Raw genomic sequence first — 25,232 nt, forward strand, 5'->3', positions numbered from 1 at the left:
GATTGGTCACGAAATTAAAACCACAGTGAAAATAAACAATTTTTTATTTGTAACAAGTACTACATAGTTACGCTATTTCTCTACATAGTCGCCATTCCAATTTAGACATTTGTCGTAGCGTGGTACCAACTTTCCAATACCATTGTAATAGAACGGAGCCGCCTGTGTTTTCAGCCACACAGTTCTGAAGTCTCTCACTCACAATGGTGTAGAGAGCTGACCGTGAAATTTCAGGAAACTAATCACTCAATACAGAAATTGTGAACCCACGATTTTCTCGAATTGCCTCATCCACTCGCTCAATGATATCATCGGTTGACACTCACTTCCTTCCCTGACCGCCTGCATCATGAACATCTGCACATCCTGCTTTAAAGTTCCTGCACCATTGTCGCATTTTGATGTCACTCATTGAAGTTTCACCGTACACATTACTTATTCGTCAATGAATTTCAGCTGCATTGCACCCCTCAGCCTGAAGAAATCGAATTACCGCACGCACTTCACACTTGGCAGGAGATGCTATTGTTGTAAACATGTTTATGTGCTAGCTGCGTGTTCAGAACTAAAGTGATGCGGCGTGATTGAAGGCCATACTAAAGACACTGCGCAAAGGTTCATCCAATTTTTGTGCGAGGTTTTATTTCGCGACCGATCGGACCTTGAAAAAAAAATAACCCTCGTATAATAACAAAGTATACATATCAATAACCAGAAGGGAATTTTTATTTCTATTTTAAGCAACACAACAATTTATTTATTCCAAATAATACAGTAATTTTATTTTTTCACTATTCTGATCAAGAACCCTTTTTTTTCAGTTACCTTTACTGGTAGCATTATAATTTTTTTGCAACTTTAGGTAAGATTAAAAATTAAGCAGATATTTATAAATGAATCGCTAAAAAGAAAGTAATAATTTAGAAACAAGCATTATTAAATTTTAATAATGATAATAAATATATTCTACGATATAACCACATGAATAAATAAGTGTAACTCACCTTTGTCTCCAACTTCATATTTTCTTCTTTTAATAATGCTCTTTCATGTTCAAGCTTTTCCACTTTAGAACGTAGATTTTCTACTTCCTCCTGAAAGAAAAAAAAAAAAATATATATATATATATATACATATATATATAATATAAAATGTATATCAGCAGATAAGAATTAAACAAAACAAAAAAATATGAATACAATTAAAAAACAAATGAGAATGAAGGAAATTTTTAAAGAATAAAACAAATGATTTACATATAAGGAGTAAACAAAAAACTGTAATAGTTTAAAAACATTCTAAAAAAATAAAATTTCTTCAATTAATTGAGCAACATAAAGTAATGTATAAAACATTACTTTACATTTAACAATCTATCTTTTAGAAGATGAGGTTTAGAGATTTTTTTAGCTTCATTTCTATTTTATAAGCACAATTTAAATGAAATTTTTTTTCTACTAAGAGCTTCAATCATAAAAATGAAGTGAACGGCACAAAAAACTTTATTACAATAAATTGTCATATGTGTATATATGTATATTATTTTTCCATAGTCATCGTTCACAGTAAGACACTTAATACACCATTCTACCAGCTGTATTATTACATCATAAAAAATAATTCCTCCAGTGATTTTAACTGATTAATTACATTTTCTTTCAGTTAATTGTTTACAGATTTCTGCAATGCAAGCCATTATTATAAATGGAAGAAAAAGGTGTAATAATCGCTAGGTTCAAGGTCAGGACTGTATATACAGTAGATATTTGAAGATCTCCCTACAAGGACACTTTAATTCTAAAACTATTTTTGTAATGGTATGTAGTTGAACATGGTCGTACAGAGAAAATATAATTTTGACAGAATCTCATAATTTTTGTTCTGAGTAGCAAATTAAAGTTGACAGCAGCGATAAACTTCTCATCTAAATGTTCCTGCTTAAACTTCTTGGGTCTTGGAGATCATGAATACAACCGTTGCATTGATCGCTGCTTTGTTTTAACATCAGCATACAATATCCAAGACTCATCTCACCAAAATTGTAGTTAAGCAGTTTATCTCCGTTTTGGTAGCACTACAAAAATGTTTTATCTGTAGCAAGACGATCTTTCTTATGTCCATCTATCAACACTTAACACTTTTGACACTCAGCTGGCACACACTGAAAATAAGCGATTCGACCTTTACCTTCAGACATAACATTTTTTTTTTTTTAACTGATAAATTAATCATCACATAAGATTACAAAACAGCTTCTATGCAGGAATATGAAAATAGAAATTTGTAGCGTATAAATGACATGCCTGACTGGGATTCGAACCCGAGACCTCCAGATGAAAGGCTGAGATGCTACCACTCCATTGCAGAGAGCAGAGATTTGGTTCATAACTTCAAAAGTTTCTTTATGGATTTCAAAAGCAAATTTGTTTCTCACAAGAGTAATAACAATAATCATAATAAAATGCTTACAGTCTTTTCTTGTAATTCCTCTTCTGTTCGATGAATATTTAACAGCGGAGTAATTTTAACAAGAAGTCTCCACCATGACCAATTTCGCACAGAAAGAAATTTTCTAACATTACGCTGAATACACTTGACAGCCAATTCTTGAACCTGATTTAACAAAAATTAATAACTATTATTTTCATTGAGAAAAAATGTATATAAAACAGCTTAATCTTATTAACCAAATAGCAAAATATATTACAATGAATAAGATGAAGGTTTTCCTTTAAATTGTAAATAGAACCCATGTTTCCATATTAGATTAAAAATATTACTTAGAATTATTTTTAAAACAAAGTTATTTGGTTTTTTACCATCTAACAGCCTTTCTTTTAGTTTTGTAAATGGTCGTGAATTATTTACTGCATATGTAAAAAAGAATATATTCTGCAACAGAACTTTAACTGCTCTTTTTAAGAAAAAATTGTAATGTTATTTTCTTATTCATCAGCAGTTTATATACCAGACTTCAATCTCACAATTATTTTACTGAAATTAATCTTTTTAAGATTCATATTATTCCTCTATACTGTTAAATTATATTTAAATTCTATTAATATAAGCCACCTAGTATAGAATATCGAGATAAGATATATGTTATCTTAATTTTATCGTAAAAGTACTTCCATGGGATCACACATCCTGTCATGATTGAATTATTTAATTATGCTGCATATTAAAAAGTTAAAAATTAAAAATACTAAAAGCATTACAGTAATATAACACCTAATTCAATCATGACAGAATGTGGAATCCCACAAAAGTACTTTCATAATCAAATTAAGTCTTAAAATATGTCTTATATCAATATTCTGTACTAGGTGGTTTATATTAATAGAATTTAAAATATAATAATCTCAAGATATCTATTTTTCATCTTTATATGTCTAAAATAGTTTCTAATGAACAATTGTTTTTAACATATTCAAGAGAAGAATAAATAAGTTTTAATTAAAATGTTAATACTTTCATGTTTAAATAATTGAACAGAAAATTGAAAATTAAATTTTTTTGACTTTAGCAACCCATACATGCGCTTGGTTATTAAAAATTACAAATACATAATAAATTCTTCTACCCAGTATATTTTACCTTCCTCTGCGCAAGCTGTTTGCGAGCCAGAAATCCACGACAATGAGATTGGAAATGCATAATTCTGCTAGTCAATTTTTCATCTCTTTGAGCTTCTATAAGTGGTAAAACACCATATCGAAAGAAAACCTGAAATTAAATCAATAAATGTACAATAATTTACAGTTAGTGATCATTCCGGTGCATCAATCATTTATACACACAACTAACAGTTATATACCAGACTTTAATGCCATTAGTCTCAAAATTATTTTACTGAACTTAATCTTATTCCTGTGTACAGTTAAATAAAGATTTATAACATATCATTTTAAAATAAAATTTTCAATCAACTTTTATTATGCAAAGGATTGGGAAATACTATCAACATTTTTTTTTAATTTTTCCTAGAAGTTATCAATTTTACGACCTTAAAGTATGTTTTACTAAAGTTTAAACATTATTATTCATCCTGAGCCATAAAAATAAAACAAAACATTATTCCTTCAAGAGGCAATCCTGTTTTTAATTAAAGTTTTTAACTAAATTTGAAAAATTTATAATTTAATTTTAATTTGACAGTTTTTTATTTTTAATAACATGTATTTTCAGAAGGTAAATGCCAAGAAAAAGTTTTTCTTTAAATATTTTAAATAAAGAATAACCTGAATTTTTAACAGGAATACGATAAATTAATCCTGAAACTTAAAAGACAATTAACTAAGCTATTCTTACACAATACCTTAAAATAATTTGTTTATCTGCTATTAACAAATGGAAATAAACAGTTTAGAAGACAAATTAGAACAGTTAATTGAATAGTAAAAATGCAAAGTAATGAGCTAAATACACTTTGATAATTTAATTTTTTTTTTTAAGTAAGAAATAATGCACATGAAAAAATATTAAAATTCATTACATTTGTCACTTTGTATGTATTCAAGACAACTCTTTTAAAATTTACTCTATTATTTAAATTCATACACTATTAAATTACATTTATTTACATTTTATACAATTCATTTATTTTTTTTTTATTTTTTTTTTGAGTTAACTCATTCATGGCTTGGAATATGATGGCCATCAAAATGGTTTCACTGGGATACAACAGCTGACTTTCATCATTATAGTTCATGCATTACTTGTTTCAGGACAGCTAGTAATGAATATCTAAATTATTTGTAGTAATTCACATTTACTTTACAAAATGCAATAACTTTGTTGTAGCTTTTATAGAAAGAACGGTTTTGCCAATCTTTTTTTCATTTTTCATGGCAAATGATGATATGATGCACTTAAACTTAGGTATCTTTATTAATCAATTAGTAAATAATAATAAGTAATTTTCATCAACAATTAACTCATTCTTACATTTATTCCTTAAAAAATAAAAAGAACGATATTTACTATTAGGTGCGATATCAGCTTTTTACTTTTCCCCTTATTAAAGGAGAAGTATGGAGATCATGTTAAAATGGGGTATTGGGTATTTTTTGCAAACCTTTACATTTAAGGGTCCAACTATTTCATATACACCAAAAAAACATACATACATATGTATGTATGTGTATACCTATGTAAATATGTGTCTTGTACTGCTTTTGGGCTTATACCTCAGGTTGACCAAATAGATTTTTCCAATTTGGCTCAAATATCTCTACATATGGGGCACTGACATTTTTTTTTCTCAAAATTCAATAAGGGGATGGGAGATATCACAAAAAAGCCAATATCGATCTTCTTCAGAGGCATTTTATAGAAAATTTTATGAAAGCTAACTTGTTAAGTAAAATGCACATATAAATAATAAAAAAAGTGTTTTCAAAGAATCAACCTCCATCTTTTAAAATTGAAATATATGTTTTTTTGTTCTTTTGCTCTACCTCCCTTAGGTTTAAATATTTTCAAAAGATTTTTTGTAAGTTCCTTCTATATACAGCCATCAAGAAATATCTACAATTTTTTTAAATTATAGACTCCAGACCTAAAATTCAGACCTTTTCTGCATTTTAATTTTGTATTTTTTAAACCATAAAAAATACAATAAAAAAAGGTTGAATTTTATTAATAGCTGCAGGGTGTGCCGTAGGCACGCCTCTGCAGCTACGCCCTTCGGATGGGTTGCCCTGGCGGGCGTAGCCTCAAAATGGGATTACTAGCTGTCTAAAATTGATTACCTCTTGTTCAAAAAAAAATTTTTTTTGAATGATGAAAATTGATATAACAAAAGTTAAATTAAAAATTTAACTCTACAAATTGATACTAACAAATTAGGATTTTCTGCTAGTGATTGGTACATTCCGGTGCCTACTTTTTGGTTATAGTTTATTATTTTACGAAGAAAAACAATCACAAAAATAAATACAAAATATGTAAAAAAAAAAAGACTAAGAAGTAGAAAATAAAAAAAGCTTTTTAAAAACCACTCTAAATTAAACACACTAAAAGGTAAAAAATAATTTTAGGATGGTATTTCAGAATGGATTTGACAAGCTTTGATGGTGATATGTAAGATTATGTGAAAGTCATAGCTTCAAATTAAAAATCTGATGTTTTTGCCAATTTTTTTCTTATGCATGTTTGCACCCAACTCTTTAAGCCATTCATCATGTATAAGAAAAAATTGGCAAAAACATCAAATTTTTAATTTGAAGCTATGACTTTCACATAATCTTACATAACAACATCAAAGTTTGTTGTCAAATCCATTCTGAGATACTGTCCTAAAATAATTTTTTACATTTTAGTGCATTTAATTTAAGAGTGGTGTTTTAAAAATGTTTTTTACATACTTTTTATTTTCTACTTTTTAGTTCATATAATATAAGAGTGATTTTTAAAAAGTATGTTTTTATATATTTTTTATATTCAACTTTTCAGTCTTCATAAGTTTATACTTTACAGCTGCACTAGTGCACAAGTTTGAGTGTATTTAGTGAAAGATCGGATCGGCATGTTTTAAGGTGGGTGAGTGCAAACAAAACATAAGGCTAAACAATTTAATTTCCAGATAACCAAGATCCAATTGATCAAGAGTGTACCCAATGCATTAAACAGTTAACGCTCAACCTGCTGATAGATATCGCCGTTTGAATTGTGAAAATTAGACAAGCAGTTGCCGAGATATTACGGTGGTACACCATTGCACCAATTCCCAAATTTCCGAACAACTCCCCAAGGGCACTTGAAAATATTATCATTCGATGGGTACCACTGGAAGCAGACAAAGTATTGTCAAGAGAGGTCAAAAAAAAATTTCAGAGCACTAGGACTGACCGTTTTCAAGATATTTGCGATTCTCAAAATTCAGATCCGGTTAAAAAGTACTAAATTTTCCCAAAACTTTGATATATATTTCCCATATATCATATATATATATGGTATATCGATATATAATAATATAACAACTATACAGCTGACCACCACCAGTCATGTACTAACAAATTGGGATTTTCTGCTAGTGATTGGTACATTCCATGCTAAGCTAAGGGGGTTGCGCACACAAGCACACATACAAATGTCTTAGTAGGGTAGAATAAAAACAAAAGTTAGACCCTTAATGTCTGATTTACAAAAACTTTCTGGCAAATCCAGAAAGATTTTACAATGAAAAACCTGTGCAACATATTGTATAGCTTAATCAGCACAGCCAGGAAACACACGTACTTTTCCAGTTTTTTATTTATTTTTTTTTTAAGTTATAAAACTTTATTTAGTAATTTACTAGTATATTTACTATGCCATAATTAACTTTGAATATTATTACCAGTTTATAATCACGTTATTAATTTTTTATCATTAAAATCATTATATAAATAAAAAAAAAAACTAAAAATAAATAAATAAAATTTAATTTAATTTCAACATTAAATTCATCATAACTACTTCATTAATTTTTATTAAATGTTATTTCATTCTATGGACAAACACTCATGAAAATAAATATCACATTTACGAAAATATTAATATAAAGCACTTCAAATGATACAAAAATCTATTTATTAAAATTGAAATATCTACCTCAATAAAAGAAAATCATTAGTTTTGGCAGCAGTGAAGCAATAAATTCACATTTATCAGCTCCCTAAAAAACAAGAAGCTGAAAGGTTGTCTACAGGGGACTCCCTTTTGGAGTAACCTGCGAAGAGGAGGGAGAGGAACTCTTCTACTTTGGTTATGAAAGTGACACTGGTCAAGAAAACTGACCAAGAGGGAATACAGGGAAACTCCTACCTGTCTCATCACTTTAAAGTGAATGTCAGAACCCAGGAAGATCTACGACCTGGACATTTATATTTTTGTAAGGTCAAGGTGACTGCTCCCCCAATATTGCAGGTGCTAAAAATGTGGGCTCTCATTGAAATACTGCCGCATAGGAAAATTCTTCATAAAATGTGGTAGGGTGCATGGCACAGCATCATGTGCCAAAACATGAGAAGAGCCTGCCTCAGGTGCAAATTGCAAGGGGGTCCACCCAGCCAATTACAGGGGCAGCTCTTATTATAAGGCACAGCTGGCCCAACAAAAGAGCACTTCGAAACCTGTTAGGACTGATGGGTGAAACTGGGCATGGGTCTCAGCGGGGTGAAAGCCACAGCCTGACCACAAGAGGCAAAGCCTGCCAAACTGAAGGTAGTGGAAAGTACTGCAGCAGCCCCCACACCACAAGAACCCCAACTACACCAGTTCAACCCATCCAGCTCCTGAAGCTGAAGCAGAAACATGCCCAAACACAGGGTTAGAGGATCGCTGAGCCAAGGAGATAGCCCAACAAGGTGAGAGAGGTTTCTACTCACTGGTAATCCTGGCAAAACAGCTGTAAAAGGCATTGCCAAAGGTCACAAGCCGCACCAGCAGGAAAAGGTTTAAAGTCACATTGACACCTGACCAAGGACCAACACCAGGACCAACTTTCTATCTCAAATGTCCCTCAGAGATGTAATGCTTGATATTCTGGCAGTCCTACCCCCCTCTTACAGGAGGAAAACCTCAAGGCCTCCTCCAGTCACCAACAGAATGCCTGATGGACCTACTACCCTGTTATGGCTAGGATGACTTTGCGTTTGCTGTAGTGGAACATCCACGTGGTCACAGGCAAGACCAAAGAACTATTTAGTCTTGCCGAAGACCTCCAAATTGATTTGATACTGCTAGCAGACATGGATCTGAAGCCAGACAAATCACTGACCCTTCAAAACCTTTTTTTATAGGAATGATCGGGCAATACCATGTGGATATCCTGCTAGCGTAGGAACTGCTATCCTCATCCACAGGCAAATAATGCACATGCAGGTTGAGATCCTAATCGTCAGAATGGAAACCTGCATAAATGTGCAGTATGTGGGCATGGTATACAGACTGATTTTGGCATAAAATAGGCTGAACTCGATGGTACCCAGTGACAAATCTTTGCTGTGCTGGAAAACTGGGATGGACGTGTAGTGCTCATGAGTAATCAACCAAGCCCATCTCCCATCTCCTCCAGCATTAGGGCTGTGAAATAAGGTACATGTAGAGAAAAAGTCAACTTACAGATGCAGTACCTCCCCTTCCTTTTATTTTGTTTCAGGTCTGTTACAGAAGCTAGCTGACTATAATGATCACACCAACACGGTACCTTTTTTGGCCTCATAATTCCCCCAAAACTCTTCCTAGATACACAAGCATCTAGAACAGATGTTGCATGTTTTCCTGCTGTATATGGAACATGCAAGGCAATCACTCCACCCTCACATATGAGAATGTTCTACTTATATAAATTGTAAGTCATCCCATAATCCTTTATCCTGTTTTGAGTACATATTGAAGACCACCAGAAGACAGCTACAATGATGGAAGAAGAAACCCAACCATCACCTGACGGAAGAGCAAAGAGATGTGCACTTTCTCCTGTGTTGCCCTTTTCAGGGCTCACAGGTCTTTCTAAGGTTACAGTTGTATTTATTTACAATCAAAATACAGAAAGGTCAGGCCAAAGAAGAAATAAGCAGGATCTACATCTCACAACAATCTCAGCTCAGCCCCAACTTGACTGATGTAAGACGAAGAAGATGGCAAGAGTGAAGAAGAGTCTATAAAACCTAAATTCACCAACCATCCTTCTATCCTTCAGCTTACAATTCTGGCCTACTGCTAGCAAATGTGACTTCCTCCCATGCGGCGAGTGCATTGCACCCTCCAATAATAACTAGGTCCCATCAGATGCATGCCTGCTAGACCAAAAGGCACTAACATTGAAAGGCCTTCAGAGGACAGACTGAAAGGGAATCACACCAGGAGAAAGATGCAATTACCTTGGCAATCTCCCAAGGATAAATTAAGCAATGATATTTCAAATTGATCTGTAAGGAACAGAATGCAATCCAAACTCTGTCCACAAGCAAAATAAATATATAACCACCATTAAACAAGCAAATATCCACCCAATATTAAGAATGACCTAGCAGCAAGGGACTGATATCCAGCCTATGCAATAAATAGCGGATATGTATCTTCTGTTTTCCATGTGTTGTGTTCGGTTCCATTCCAAAGAGTTGAACATTATCAAACTTTTTTTTATAATTTGTTCATAAATGTTTTATTTACCATAAATTTAATAGAATTTAAGATGTAAATAGAATATATTTGCTCTGTCAATCATTTTTCACAAATATATATACATATACATATAATTTTTCTAAAGTCAATCTTTTCAAGACCCATATCCCTTTGTACTAATATGTATTACATATATAATCCAACTTGATCCACCTAAATACACAAATTAAAAAATAAATAAGATGACACTTACTTTACTTTTTCATAACTTTACAATAGCGCTTTTGTGGCAACCCACATCTTCAGTTGTAATTTTTGTTTTATAATTTTTATATCAAACTACATGTTAAACTTGAAGACATTTAAAATATATATAAAACGTTTTTGATAATATGTATAATTTCATTTTTTCTATCAAATTAAGATTGAAAATTAAGATTTAAAATATAAAAATTTTTATTAAAACTCACAATTTAAAACTTTTTTTTTAAATATATAAAAACTTAAATTATATGAAATTAAAAACTACATATATAAAATATGACATCAGAATTGATAAAATTAAAATAAATAAATAGGATAAAATATATTATATGTCTTGGCTAGCCAATGTTATAGTAACTATATGGATTTAATGTAAATTAAATTAGATTTATGTACTACCATTATTTTTATCTGAATAAGTGCTGCCATCTACTGCGGCCCTTACAAGTGTGTCATCTTCATATTCTGTTTGCAAGTTGATCAAGTTGAATTTCCTCTTATATATATAATATTTCTCCAAAATGTCTAACCTTTTATTATTATTTATATTATATTTCTTAATTTACAAATTGGTTTGAATGTCAAAAATAGTATATTTATTGTTAATTAGGGTGTCAGCAACATTAGATAAACCCAATTTTCCATTTTTATAGTGTCTAATACATTCAAGAAATCTGGTTTTAAAAATCTACTAGTTTTACCTACAAAAATGTGGTCACAGTCATTACAATTTATTTTATAAATTCTACACAATTGCATAAATTATATGAATTAGTATGATTACTATTTTCTAAATGTTTTATTATATATTTGTTTTGTACGCACGTTTAACAGTTAACAGTTCATATCTCACCTGTAAAATTATACCATATGTATGTATAACACCCCTAACTAAAGTTTTTTTCAAAATTATTTAGATGCATTCAGTACTGATTGCTGACAAGTCATTTCCAATGGTATCACTTAATCTTATAGATGAAATAAACAGAAAAAGTATGAAATAATTCTGCATGTACATGTTAATATATTATTTACTTCTGTTACATTTTCTACTTTTAAGAATTAGCTATTATATCTACTTTATTAAACTAAACATATGTAGACATGTTGGTCAGATTTTACAAAATATTAGTTTACCTAATTATATATAATTTTTTACATTATAATAATTTTAATGTTCGATTTCACTTTTAAAGTAAATGTTTAAATATTTTTATTTTGAGAAATTATTACATCATTATAAATATGAATAAAAATTGAGAGTAAAAATGATCTAGAGGTTGAAAGATCAACAAGTTTTGCTCTAGCTATTTAGCGGTTCTTTGATTAATATTGATAATCAATAAAATAAGCTAGGGAAAATATATTTGAATTATTTTTTAAAATAGTATTATTTCTAATAATTAAATACAAACACACAGACACACATGTGCGTGCACATATACACAAAATATTAGTAACTATATGAACCCTTATCAATAGTAAAATATCCTTCTATTTTATAAAAATTGGATTGTCTCCTATCTAACCAAATAATTAAATGTAAATTAATCCTGTCAATATGATCAATATCCAATTACAATACAATTATACAATTATTCTAAAACATTTATACCTTACTTTATCACAATTTTCGTAATAATTAAGATTCACTGATTAGCTTGAAAAAACATCCATGGTTAAATCTAAACCAAAACAATTACTTCCTTGCTAAACTATAAACAAAGGTTTTTTTCTCTAATTTAAAACAAAACATTTTGTAAAACATCCATTTCTTTTGTTATTATTGCATTCTTCTAGTATTTACATACTGTAATTTATTTTTTTAATAATTGATTCTGTCATATTAATAAACTTACAATTACTATTTTTGGAACTGTTGAAGTGCTCCAAAAACATCTTTAACAACTATAACGTATAACATAATTACATTTCAATTTTTAATTAGTAAATAAACTATATAATATATGCACTGAAATTCAAAACAAACTTTACAACAAATTATACAAGAAATATATTTGTAAAGAACTTTTTCTGTGAGAATATTATGTTTAAAATCAATATAAAAAATAGAAATGTATTACTCTGCTCAATCCAAGTCGATAGGATGATGAATCAAGATCAAGGCTTTCTAGAATTTTTTCTACAGCAGACCTTTCCTCGGCAATAGTTGAAGGAGTTGGAGTGTTATTACTACTACTAGAATCACTAGTAAGAAGACTAAACCGACGTCGAAATTCTGATAGTGATAATGATTTTGGGAAGCCTAATTTATGAAGTCTAACAACAGCCAATATCTGAGAGCCTCGCAACTGAAAAAAAAATCATATACAACTCTTCCATTAACAAAATATTAATATTAATACAGATGTAATGAATAATTTAAACCTAAGTTTCCACCTGTAAACATCATATAATCTTTTATTAATGCTTCACTCATTCTTACTCAAAATTGATCACTAAACGTTGTCAATTTTATAAACACTGTAAATTTTATAAACATTAAACATAACTTACAAATAGCCTGTACGGTCACTTACTTAAGAAGCCAATTATCAATAATAAACAACATATCCAGCTGATCACCTAATCACTCAGGATTAAATTTTTCATTAAACTGACCAACAGTTCTTTTCATTTGATTAACTGCCAACAATGAAGAAAAAAGACAGATTATTTTATTACTATATACATTTCAGCACAAACAGACTACACATTGCCTGTGATTAGACCCATAGGAAACAGGCCTAAAATTAGTTTGAGACAAGTCAACCAATTTTTCCGATATCTAATCTAACCATTGGTAAGCAGTATAACTAAGTCATACCAATAGATTAACAGATTCTGAAACTCTGTACAAAGAAATATTCTGGTCATCCTCAAATTAAAATGGAAGTAGATATTAGTATACTCTGGAACTGATGCAGGGCAGAGAGAATTCAGGTCTTCTGAGTCAATAAGATAGATTCTGGATTAAAAATGTTCCACCCAATTTTAAATGAAACCTCCTAATAGTAGGTATAACAAATAGAAAAAAATCTTAACATGGTATTATAAATGTTTTACTATAATGTAAAAACATAATAGTAACATACCTGAGACCTAACTAAAGGTATATCCATTAGTAAATCAGATGATAAACCAGATCTTTGTTCTTCAGTTGATGTTAAATAACCATGTGGTAAGAAGCAATGAACAAATTTTAACTTAGTTTTACGAAGAGTTTCACATAATCCATCCTATAAAAATAACAAATTATCATTAATTTAAATTAATTAAAAAAAGTGAACTACCAAATAAATTAATTAATTAGATGAAACTATAGTATGATATAAAACATTAGTATAGAAGAATGCGCTTGATCAGAAAATAGATTAAGTAGCTTTCAAAGTTTACAGACAATTATTCTAGACACAGATAAAATGGTATGATAAATGTTTCTTAAACATAACTGTAAAGTTAGTTTTTAAAATACAGATAATCTGTAATTAACACAAGTAATTCTTCCTGAAAACTTTCTGAAATCAAACTCTGTAAACTACAAGACCATTGCATAAAAGTAAATTTAATTGAATGGCAATTGATTTCAAGATAGGAAATCTTACAGCAGGCAAGTTTATTAAGTAGAATTTTAATTATCTTGTTCTTACTACATAGTATACACGTCTAATTAATTCAAGTTTTTTTATTGGAATTTCTAGTTAAGAAAATTATGTTACTTTTCATATATCTATGCATATATATATATATAGTCGTGTATGGTGTGCGGTGTGCGTTCTGCGCAGCTCGATCAGGATATTGAGAGGTTGTTGACAATTTATAATGTTTATATAATTATAGCTTATTGATTAAACTTATTCAAACAACAACCAAGCAAATTAATAATAATGATGATAAATACAATAATGATAATAGTAATAATAATAATAAGTGACAATAATAAAACAGTTAATGAACACAAATATTAATACAGTAATTACAACCAAATAATAGTCAGGATAATAGTGGTAAACGATAATTACATGACATCAAACAAAATATAATAAAAACAGTAAGCATGACATAAAAATAGAGAAAAATACATAACGTAATCAACAAAGATAATAATCAAAATTATTGCATGTAATAACAACACATCAAATAGTAGCAGTAACGTCTATAGTAAGTGATAAATACAGATTATACGTAAGAGAGTTTAAAATAAATAATCGTTGGGAATTTATTCCAGGTATATAAACAGAAAACTAGTATTCAGGCCCATTAACAAAAAAACTGCTAGTTTTAACCCTTTTTAACCACTAATCTTACATTAACAAACAATCTTATAAAATTCACTTGCAAATCCCTTTTATTGTCTATCTTAGCAGTTTATATAAATGAAGTCTATTGCATTATTTATTTTGGATATACACTTATAGTTTTACTTTAACTCACCGATAGTACTTTCTTGGTTACTGAATTACTCATGGCGTTACCTTAATTGTATTGAACTGGATACTCTCCTCGCTGGACTGTCTCACACACTCGTCTAGCAGACTCACACCTATGACTCTCCACGCTGGACCATCATCGTATGTCTCGCAGACAGCTTCACAGAACTCTCTGCCAAACTCACGCAATTCACAGCCTCTCCTCGCTGAACTTCTTACAGAACTACCCTTGCGGGACCAACATCATAACACCTTGCAGACTGGTTCACGGATTTCCGCCAAACTGAACTCTTAGCTGGTCTTACTGCCCTATTTATACTGTTAGCCTCTTTACCTGTAGGATTGGACCCAAGTCAAAGCATGAGAAGAGTCGGCCAAGGCTTTGTTCCCATAAATTTCAAGATTTGTCTCTTCTCACTGTACAACAGGTGTGCATTGTGTGTTAAGGGGTAGTATAACAAAAGACAATTGTAAAACGGACCAATTCTTGACAAAGAGAGTTGTCCTTTTTGTTCTTTTCAGGATCCTCCCAATTAAATAATTTTCTATTACTTTTATACTTGGCAGGATCCATTATTCAGGCCTGCTATATCGGTCTTGTTACACTATATACATATATACACCAGCATGTATACCTATGCATATGTTCATCATTTGAAAAAAAATCAAACACTTGCTAAGCACAAATAAATAATCTCTAAACTTAGTTTAGCTGACATAAAATTATAAGTTCAAATTTCACTTGAATGTAATTGCAACTGCTACTTGTATATTCTTCTGCTCCAAATGTTACTTTTTCTTTGCAAGAATGTATTTAATAGTTATTAGACAAATAATGCAATTCAATGATTTACTCAAATATATAAAAGGCTGTCTAAAAAGTATTGAGCCTTCGGAGGCCAAAACTGAGAATATATTTATTGTTAATGAAAAATAACATTATGAAACCACATATGCATAATTTTTTTCAATGAACTTCTGCAATTTTTCTGGCAACACCATAATCCTGTTGCTATAAAACTTCTGTGGTTTCTGGTCAAAAAAATTGTGACACATGGTTTTCACAGGCCTCTTTTGAAACTAACTTAACACCATTCAGGGAATTCTACAGAGACCAAAACAAGTCTAACGGAGCAGGTCTGAGCTATACGGTGGATGCATTAAAACCTCCCATTCGTCAAGTTCTCTCAATTTCTGATGGGTCATTAAAGATGTATGCGGTCTGGTGTTGTCAGTGAGGTATACAACGCCCTTTTTGTTGACCAGTACAGGCCATTTCTTTTAGATTGGTAGATGCAATCACACTAATTGTTGACAGCACAAGTCTGAGTCTCCATTCTGCCTGACAACAGCAGCTCGTGATGCACGATGCCCTTCCAATCCCACCAAACGCACAGCATAACCTTCCTGGTCGTTGGTGTGGGCTTTGCCACAGACTCTGGAGCTTCTCTTCACTTTGACCTTGGTTTTTTTTTCACATTGTTGTCATAGGTTATCCACTTTTCATCAATTGTGAGCAACTGCTTCAGAAATGACATTTTTCCTTTATTGATTGCATGGACAAAAAAAAATTATCATGCAAAGTTTAATGGAGTTAATACAAACAGTGATCAGAATAGAGACGATCAAAAATTAATCACTATTTTCCTGTCACAGAAAAATGCTTCTGTTATAAAAAAAAAAGGAGGGGTAATCTAAATATTTTCAATTCTGACCAACCAAACTTCATTGTAAATGCATAAAAATTAGTAATGTGCAGAAGACAATGTTTTCAATGCATTACATATATCAAGATCCTAGGCAAGATAGAGATCTACAAGGATCATTCAAATATCAACTGAAATTTGGAGCATAGCTTTATTGATATTAAATAAAATTACAAATAAATTACCTTATTTTTCTAAATAGTTTCATTCAACAAAAATACATTTTCTCCAATGGATAGAATCCAATGGAATCTCCCTGATTCCATAAAAAAAAACACAAGATGGCTACCCCAACAACCAGCTGCGCACATAATGGTAGACTGTGGCATTATCTTTGAATTTTTCTCCTCCTAAAACTTCTTTTAGCAAACCAAACGTGACAAGTGTGGGCTGTATGGTAAGTGTTCAAGGGTGTCCATTGAACTTTAACAAGTTTATCGTGAGTCTCAGCTGCAGTATGCAGTCATATGTTATCATGAGTAGGATGTTGCAAATCAGTTGCCCTTCTCTTGCTTTCTAGGGTATAGTAATGGACCCACGTTTCATCACAGGTCACAATACAGTCCAAAAATGCCTCTCCTTCCTCAAAGTGATTCAGAAGTCACTGATAGATGTCTTTCTGGACATTTCTCTATGCCTCAGTGAGAAAACATGTTACCCACCTCGCCAATGCTTTGTTGTATCCAAGACTGTCTGACAACAATGTATGTACACACTCCCAACATTTATGCCTACCTCTGACACAATTTCAGGGGCAGTCACCTTCTGCTAGGACACAAATGACCTGAATGTTGTCATAATTGATGCTGGTCTGCAAATGACGTTTGTGACTTGTTCTTCACTGCATCACGACCACTTCATAATTTTATGGCCCGATCAAATACCCGAGTTTTTGAAAGGGTAGCATATTCTAACTGTGTCTGGAGTTGAGTCAAAATTTCAGAGGATTTCACACCTTCATTGACAAGAAATTGGATTATAATTCCTTGCGTAACAGACTATGGTTCCTCCTACTCAGACATTCTGCTACTGACCTATGGGCTTGGTTGGCCAGTTGCTTCGCTCCACACATATCCAACTAATTACCCACAGCATCCCACCACACTTTGTTGTGCTCTTCCTCAGTCTACATGGCAAAATTACGCTTTATAATTGAATGACCCTCGTAACTTAATCTACTTAAGTCCACCTGTGGTTTGATGACCTCCTTCCTCCATTATTGTCCTTTCATCACTCTTGATCCCATCTTCCTTCCATAAATAAGTAATGAAGGAATTAAATCATCAGTAATATTTGCTACATCTTCGGTATCACTAGCATCATCTGGCAGCCATTTTCTTATAGAACTTAATAAGAAAGAAACTTTCTATGTGGGCTTATTCCAAAACTCTGTTTCCTATATAGGAGTTATAAAGACTCAACTGAAGGGTCTTTTGAGTAAGGTCAAGGCCTCCTTCTCCTCTTATAATGTATGTTTTGTACATTACATTTCTATTTTATATTTAAACTAAGTCAATCTATAGCATAATCTAAAAACTAATAAATATTTAAATACAGAATGTAAACTCACCACTGCAAATTTAATTTGTAATGAGACTGACTTGCGCTTTATCCCAGCAGCAGTACCAGCTCCTGTAGCAATAGAACTATGTGATCTCTGTCTTGAACCTTCAACAAATAACTGTCTGACATCTTGCCTGAAAAAATATAAGCACAAACTGATTAAATAAATTTACTCAAAATATGCAACATTAATATTTTTAATGAGCCAACAGTAAACGTACTAAAAACCCTATACGAAAATTAAAGTATTCATGAAAAAAGTTTTTCCTTTTTATAGAAACACTTTGCATAAGTTTAAAAACTTTCTGTGTAGAACAAGTCTCAGAATGTTGAACCCCTAGCCCTTTGAAGAACATAAAATAACTTAATTAAGAAATTACCTGATCGATTCATGAAGCATAGTAGCAGATGATCTAGTAGCATAATTCTCTTGCGATTCCCTCAACCAGCCGACAGTTGAATAAACGACTGGGCTAGTACTGTGAAAATGATGAATTACTATTTCATGCTCATTAGGTCCACGTCCTAACAGTCTCTGGAATTCTGTTACAAAATAATCATTTTTTAATGAAAAAAGTGAAATTATTACAGTAAGACTGTCAAGTAAAAATAACTGCAAATATTTGTTAATCAGGAAGAAAACATAGTAAAAACTATGTAAGTATCGTCAGCAAAAGGTGATTAGGATATAAATTCTACAACTCCCATACCACTTTCTAAAGTAATAATTATTAATAAAATACTATAATTTATCATATATTCAAAAAACAACACATACAGTAATAATACAAAATGGACAAGTTAATAGATCAATGATAGATATTTGTAAGTAGTGTAGTATAATAATAATGAAACTAACCTCTATCACCATAGACTGAAAATATTTTTTCCACAAAGGTATTATCAGTAGATGATGGATTAGCAGCAACTTCATCTAATAACCACAGTATTCCAGTTCTATGATCAATCGCTTGACCTAAATCAGTTTGTGAGCAACGCATAACATTGACTGCACTTTGGGTAGACCTATTCTGATCAAATATTTGAACAATCTGTTTTGGTTTACAATCCTCAATTTCATCTAATGCTGGTATTTCAATCTGTTCCTGTAATAAAACAATTTTTTTAATAAATTCAACACGCTGCAGGTAATATAAAAAACTCATTTCTTAAATATTATAAAACATAAATACTTACATTTATTTACTAAGTACCCAATACACACATAATGAAGTTAAGTCACCCCACATTTTACATTGTCAGTATTAGTTATTAGATCAACAACACCATATTTAAATAAGCTCCAAGTAAAACATTACATTGAACATCTACTAAAATACAATACAAAAAAATAAATTATAAAAACAGGATCTTAAAATACTTTACAAACTTTTTGCAATTAGAATATGTTGCAGTCAAAATTTGAAACATAAAATTCAACTACTTAAGTCAAAATGGAACTTCAAAGTTGAACTCTATTCCAGTGATTCTCAATCTTTTTAGCTCCACAACTCCCAAAAAGTAAAAATATATATTGAATATTTTGCGATCCCCCAACCCCAACCCAATGAAATCTAGTTAAAACTATTTAGCTGCATTGATAGCAATGGGTATGAACATACACATATGAAGTATACAAACACGAGCAATTTACAGGTTCCAACTTGATGTGTACGTCCTCCTTATAATTTATCTACTTGTATAATATTCGCTGTGACAGCATCATGTTGGAAAATGCATACGATATGTTTGAACACATCATGCTCCCAGCAGTACAAAAGAGGCATAAGGGATTGCAGAACATCAGTTTAGTTTTGAATTCGTAGCATGTGTCTGGTGTCTTTATTTAAGTTTTTCAAAGCGTAGTTTCATTGAAAATAATAATAACTGAGGTTTCAGTTTTTTAGTGTGTGGTCAAACAGTGTAACTGGTTTTTTTTCTGAAAAAAATTCTTATGAAAAATGGATAATTTGCGAAAAAATAAAAAGAGACCTCAACATCCAGTGAATCAATCATTGTACACGATTGTACAACAGTTATTTAAATTATGGTTTTAACTCATTTGATGGAAAGCCACAGTACATTGTTTGTTTTCAAGTCCTCTCCAATGAAAGCATAAAGCCATCAAAATTAATTAGATTCTTGGAAACAAAACACCCATATCATAAAAGCAAACCTTTGGAATTTTTCAAAAGAAATTTACATACTTTAAGAAACCAACAAGCTTCTACTTGTAAATCAAGCCATACTGATAAAAGTACCCTTGAAGCATCTTATCTCGTAGCATTGTAACTAAGATGTCCAAACCCCACAATCACAAAAAATTCCATGTCAAGTGGACCAGGGGTCCCCAGTCAACCATCTCCATACTTCATAAAATTTTGTATGGACATTCGCTGTGGTCTTAAATGCCATTTTACCAAATTGTAGCTCTATATCTGTTATTGCTGATTTTCTGTGATCTCTTGAAAAAAGAGTACTTACTGGTAATTCACGCGTACATGCAAAAAATTCTAATTTATAATTAAATTCTGACTTATAATTTTGAAGGCAATAATAAAGCTATAGATTCGAGTTATAATTCTTTGGTAAACATTTTATGTTAAATTCAAATATGTTATTCACAAGTTTCTTTTAGCGCCTGGTTTTGAGATATAACAGCTGAAATTCAGCTAAAACATTGTGATATTTTCTAAGCCAAAGTCTGAGCTAATATAATTCTTTATCTAGTAGTTTAATCGGAACGAGACTTTGTAACCTGAAAAAGGAGATAATTATGTGTAACATCCTAGTTTCAAAGCAACTGGAGTCTTATGTCAGGAGATATTCATCATCAGATTTGGTCAAAAAGGTTTTAGCTCAATCTTTTACCTACCTTTGAGAACTTATATCTCTGGTATATCTTCTTAGATTTTGCTAGTGTTATAATAGAAAGAGACACTTTTAAACTACAAGATCCATGCAGTTTGTTTTTTGACCTGTAGTTTAAAAGTAGCAGAAAAAACAGTTGAAAGATAATGTATCTTTCACACAGGGAACAAATGTTTCATAATGTTTATAGATTAAATGAATACTCTATAGTAGAAAGTAATTTTTTATTAAGTAATATCATCCATTTTGCTACCTGTTAATACAAAGTTGTTAACTATTAGCTGAACCTTGCCTCCTAGTGAATGCAGATGAAACAGTTTCAACTAATTATATCTGCTATGGCAAGTACAAATTTTTTAAACATTTATTACACTAAAATCATAAACAAAATGAAATACAATTGTAGTAACAGTAGAGTGCAATAAAGTATTCCACTATATCATAGAACACAGTAGCTTCAAAATAAAATAAAAATATTAAATTAGTCAGAAACGTTTTAGCACAATACTTTTAATTCCACTTCCGCTTAAATTGTTTCTCAATCACAGACAGGATGTATTCTGGATGCATATATTGTCGACCTGATGATGTCGTTGATCGTGCTTCAAGAGTCGCAAAAATGTGCTATTTTGGAATCCAGCAAGTGTCCCTTCTAGGGAGCCAGTGATAAGAACAAGTTGCACCATGAGTGTGTGCATAAAACTAATGAGGGCATTATGTTCTTCAAAAGACATATCACATATATTTCCAATCCACCAAGCATTGTCATACATGCAAGCCACATATTGGCCTGGTTGCAAGCTGGTAAGTGATATGTGTTAACTAGGTTTATCAGTTTCATAAACATCAGCTTCAAATACTGAAGTATCATTTAAGACTGTTGACTCGGATTTTAGCTTTGCTAAGTGGCTTAAACTGGTGGTTTTCTCTTGTTCCAGCAATTGTGTGACCATTATTAAACCGGCTTTCCTGTTCAGGTTGGATTCTCTCAACTTCTCCTCTTAGAATAAAAACGAACCTGATTCTTAGTATATTTTCTTTATAAAATTCAAATAAGTTTCTTGGTGTGAATATCTGGTTTTCTATACGTCGCTGAAAACTGGCACATGCTGCTAATCTTTTTGTAGTACCTCCAATTCAATCACTAGGTGATTTTTTGTGGCTAGTACCAAAGAAGTTATCTCAAACTCTTCTTCATGGAGGCACAAATTGATAAAATTCTTGTATTGAGCAGCAGAACCATCACTGAAGTATTATATATGCTTTATTTCAGTCACTGTCTTCAAGTATTTGATCAGTTCAGTCAAAAATATATGAACAGCAATGATATCATGACACAGACAATTACTGACCATGCAAATACTAAGATTCTGAAGCTTGTTTTTAATGCAATAAACCATGAATGGATGCAGTGTAGCTTGGCTGTTTTTCCAATGGAATCCCTATGCAGCATCTAGCTAAACAAATGAATAGTTCCCAGCAAAACCCATCAGGATAATGGTATGATCATCATTTAAATTTTCCTTCAGTTGTTTTAAATATGAACTTTGATTTTTTGAAACAAAATGGTGACTAGTCAGGCAAAAAACCTTTAACGAAAGTTCTTCAACAAAATTTCCACAGTCACCTGTTACATCTCAACATGTCTCTGTCTGTATGAATCCACTGCTTATATTCTATTAGTTCCTCCAAGTCAAAATCTTTAAGTTTATCTAATAAATAAGTCTCCAATCCAGTTTTTCCAGGACACTGTTCACAATGTTGTAGCATGCAATCCTTAGATTCTAAGCTGCAGACAGTTTTCTCAATCAATACCTTGTAGTCATTCTTGATGGATGTTGCAGCTATCATGAGCTTAAAATTTTGATGAATGGTACAAACACAAACTGTAATGCACCACTTTGACCTAAGTTCACAAAATATTAGGAAGCCAATTTCACGGCGATAATGTGTGCAGCTATGAACATCTCTTTTAAATTTCACAGAAGTAATGTTTCTGCATGTGGACTTTTTCACCATTGATCCTAACTGAAACAAAATCCTTCTTTCCTGGACAGATTCGGGAAAATTCATCTTCTTCAAAACATTTGCGGACCCGTTGTCTAATATCATCCTTCAACTTTTTTCCTCCTTTTTTTTTCTAGTGTCGTCAAAATATCAACTTCAGATTTGAGCTTCCTGGCCTACCTCACCATTTACATTGAAACATGGAATTCATAAGCTGTTTTTTTTCAATACTCCAGCTACTGGATGCCAATGTCAAAATCTGAACTTGTTGTGGGCGAGCTGAGATCAAAAGTTTGGCTTTGAGCTCTTCAATCAGGATATTCAGATCTTTCATCCTTGACACTGCTTACTCTTTAATCTTTACATTACATCAGTACACTCAAACCAGCAGCAATTGCTGCTGTAGTAGCAATAGTATCTTGTGCTTTTCTTACCTTCTGCTTCAGGTAGCCTTATGAATCGCGTTTGCTGACATATTTAAGCTTCAAAGGAGATATTCCAAGTGGTGACAGTGAAGCACTCATTCTTCCAGAAGCCTCTAGCATTTCCACATCACTAAATTCTGATTCTGGTTGATCATCCTTTGGCTGAATCTCTCTTTTAATCAATTCTTGCCTACATCATTGGCATAACTTTTGACCTGGCTTGAAGTCATAATTTGTTAAAGTATTTAATCAGTCAGCAGAATCAATATCAATAGGCTATAATCCTTTTCTGGCTTTTTGCGACTCTTTTCCAAATGGATTACAGCAGTCCTGTAGAAATTCAAACTTCATCAGCAAAACAGCTTTATAATAGAAACATATGTCAGCATCTTCATTACAACTAATTCCAGATCGCCTTTGTAAAAGTTCTTTGTCTATTGCTGATAGTTCTTTCACAACCAACAAAAAAGCTTTTCCATTATTAAATGTTAAAGACTTGTGGCATTCAATCAGGCTTGCCAAAATTGCAGGAGCGAAGAACTTCACTCATTTTAAAGTAATTCAAAACACAGTTGGAGATAACAAAAAATGTCACAACTGATCACAGAAGTTACTCACTAACAACTATGCTAATTTACAAAAAGTTGATGTTTATATACCCCTTCTTCAAAAAGACCATTCTAGATTTTTAATTTTCCAGAATATTCCAGAAATTTCTAGAATGTTTTTGAGAATGAAGTTTTTCAGAATATTCCAGAACTTTCTATAATGTTCTGTAGAATGGAATTTTCCAGAACATTCCTGAAAGTGGATTTTTTCAGATCAACCTAGAAAGTTCTACAATAGTCCAAACTATTGTAGAATTTTCTACAGTTGCAAATAGATTTTCTGGAACAATTTTTTTTAACATATTGTAAAGAACATTCTTTTAAAAAATTTAATAATATTCTGAAGCATTGAATATTTTTCCATCTTCAGCTGTTTTAATTAACTAGAAATGTCCACAGATTAAAAATTTGTCACATGCAAAAGATTAATTATCTTTAAAAAGCTTTCTTACCTACTATAAGACATGGGTCAAAAAACAAAATGCATGGATTATGTTATTTAAAAGCTGCCCTTTCCACCTATTATATAAAACTAACAAAATCTGAGAAGGTACACCTGAGATATAAGCCTTCAAAGAGGGGACAAAAATCATGATAAAAAACTTTTGACCACATTTGGTGATGGATTTCTCCTGACATAAGATTCCAATTGCTTTGAAACTGCAGGATCCGACACATAATTATTCCCTTTTTCAGATTGCAGTCTCATTCCAATTAAAGAATTAGACAACAAAACATATACGCTCAAACTTTGACTTCCAAAATGTTGCAACAAATTTTTGACTGAATTTCAGCTGCTATTTCTCAAAATGAGATTCCAAAAGAAACTTGTGACTAACATATTCAGATATAGCATAAGAAATTAACCAACAATACCAAAATTCGAAACTGTATCTTTATTATTGTCATCAAAATTGTTAGTCAAAGGTAACAATTTTTACATGAGTCAACAAATTATAAGTACCCCTTTTTCAAGAGATCACAAAAAATCAGCCATAGCAAATAAAGAGTTACAATTTGGTAAAATGGCATTTCAGACCACAGGGAACTTCTACCAAAAATGATGATATTTGGAAAATGTAAACTGGACAATTTTCAAAACTAGACCACTTGACAATGAATGACCCAAAAGTACACTCGAAGCATCTTATCACATAGCAATAAGAGTAGCTAAGAGCCCAAAAACCAAACAATTGCACAAAACTTCATACTGCCTGCTGCAATCGATACGGTCAATGTTTAAAT

The 25,232-nt window shown here is 31.5% G+C and overlaps 1 protein-coding gene across 9 annotated transcripts in view; it reads right to left on the reverse strand.

Annotated features, from left to right (window-relative positions):
• Nucleotides 1-25,232, reverse strand: part of LOC142323129 (unconventional myosin-XVIIIa-like) — a 187,919-nt gene that overhangs the window by 101,866 nt on the left and 60,821 nt on the right. For all 9 annotated transcript variants that reach the window (XR_012756028.1, XR_012756027.1, XM_075362362.1 and 6 more), the window contains exons 13-20: nucleotides 18,936-19,182; nucleotides 18,457-18,619; nucleotides 18,084-18,210; nucleotides 13,473-13,616; nucleotides 12,462-12,689; nucleotides 3,598-3,726; nucleotides 2,470-2,613; nucleotides 1,005-1,094 (exon numbers count right to left, since the gene is read on the reverse strand). Coding sequence is in view for 7 of the 9 variants with exons in the window: in XM_075362362.1 (XP_075218477.1) it covers nucleotides 1,005-1,094; nucleotides 2,470-2,613; nucleotides 3,598-3,726; nucleotides 12,462-12,689; nucleotides 13,473-13,616; nucleotides 18,084-18,210; nucleotides 18,457-18,619; nucleotides 18,936-19,182 (1,272 nt within the window). In the remaining 2 variants the exon portion in view is untranslated. The remainder of the gene's footprint in view (nucleotides 1-1,004; nucleotides 1,095-2,469; nucleotides 2,614-3,597; nucleotides 3,727-12,461; nucleotides 12,690-13,472; nucleotides 13,617-18,083; nucleotides 18,211-18,456; nucleotides 18,620-18,935; nucleotides 19,183-25,232) is intronic.

This window comes from Lycorma delicatula, chromosome 4 (genome assembly GCF_047948215.1).
Source record: "Lycorma delicatula isolate Av1 chromosome 4, ASM4794821v1, whole genome shotgun sequence".
Taxonomy (NCBI): Eukaryota; Metazoa; Arthropoda; class Insecta; order Hemiptera; family Fulgoridae; genus Lycorma; species Lycorma delicatula.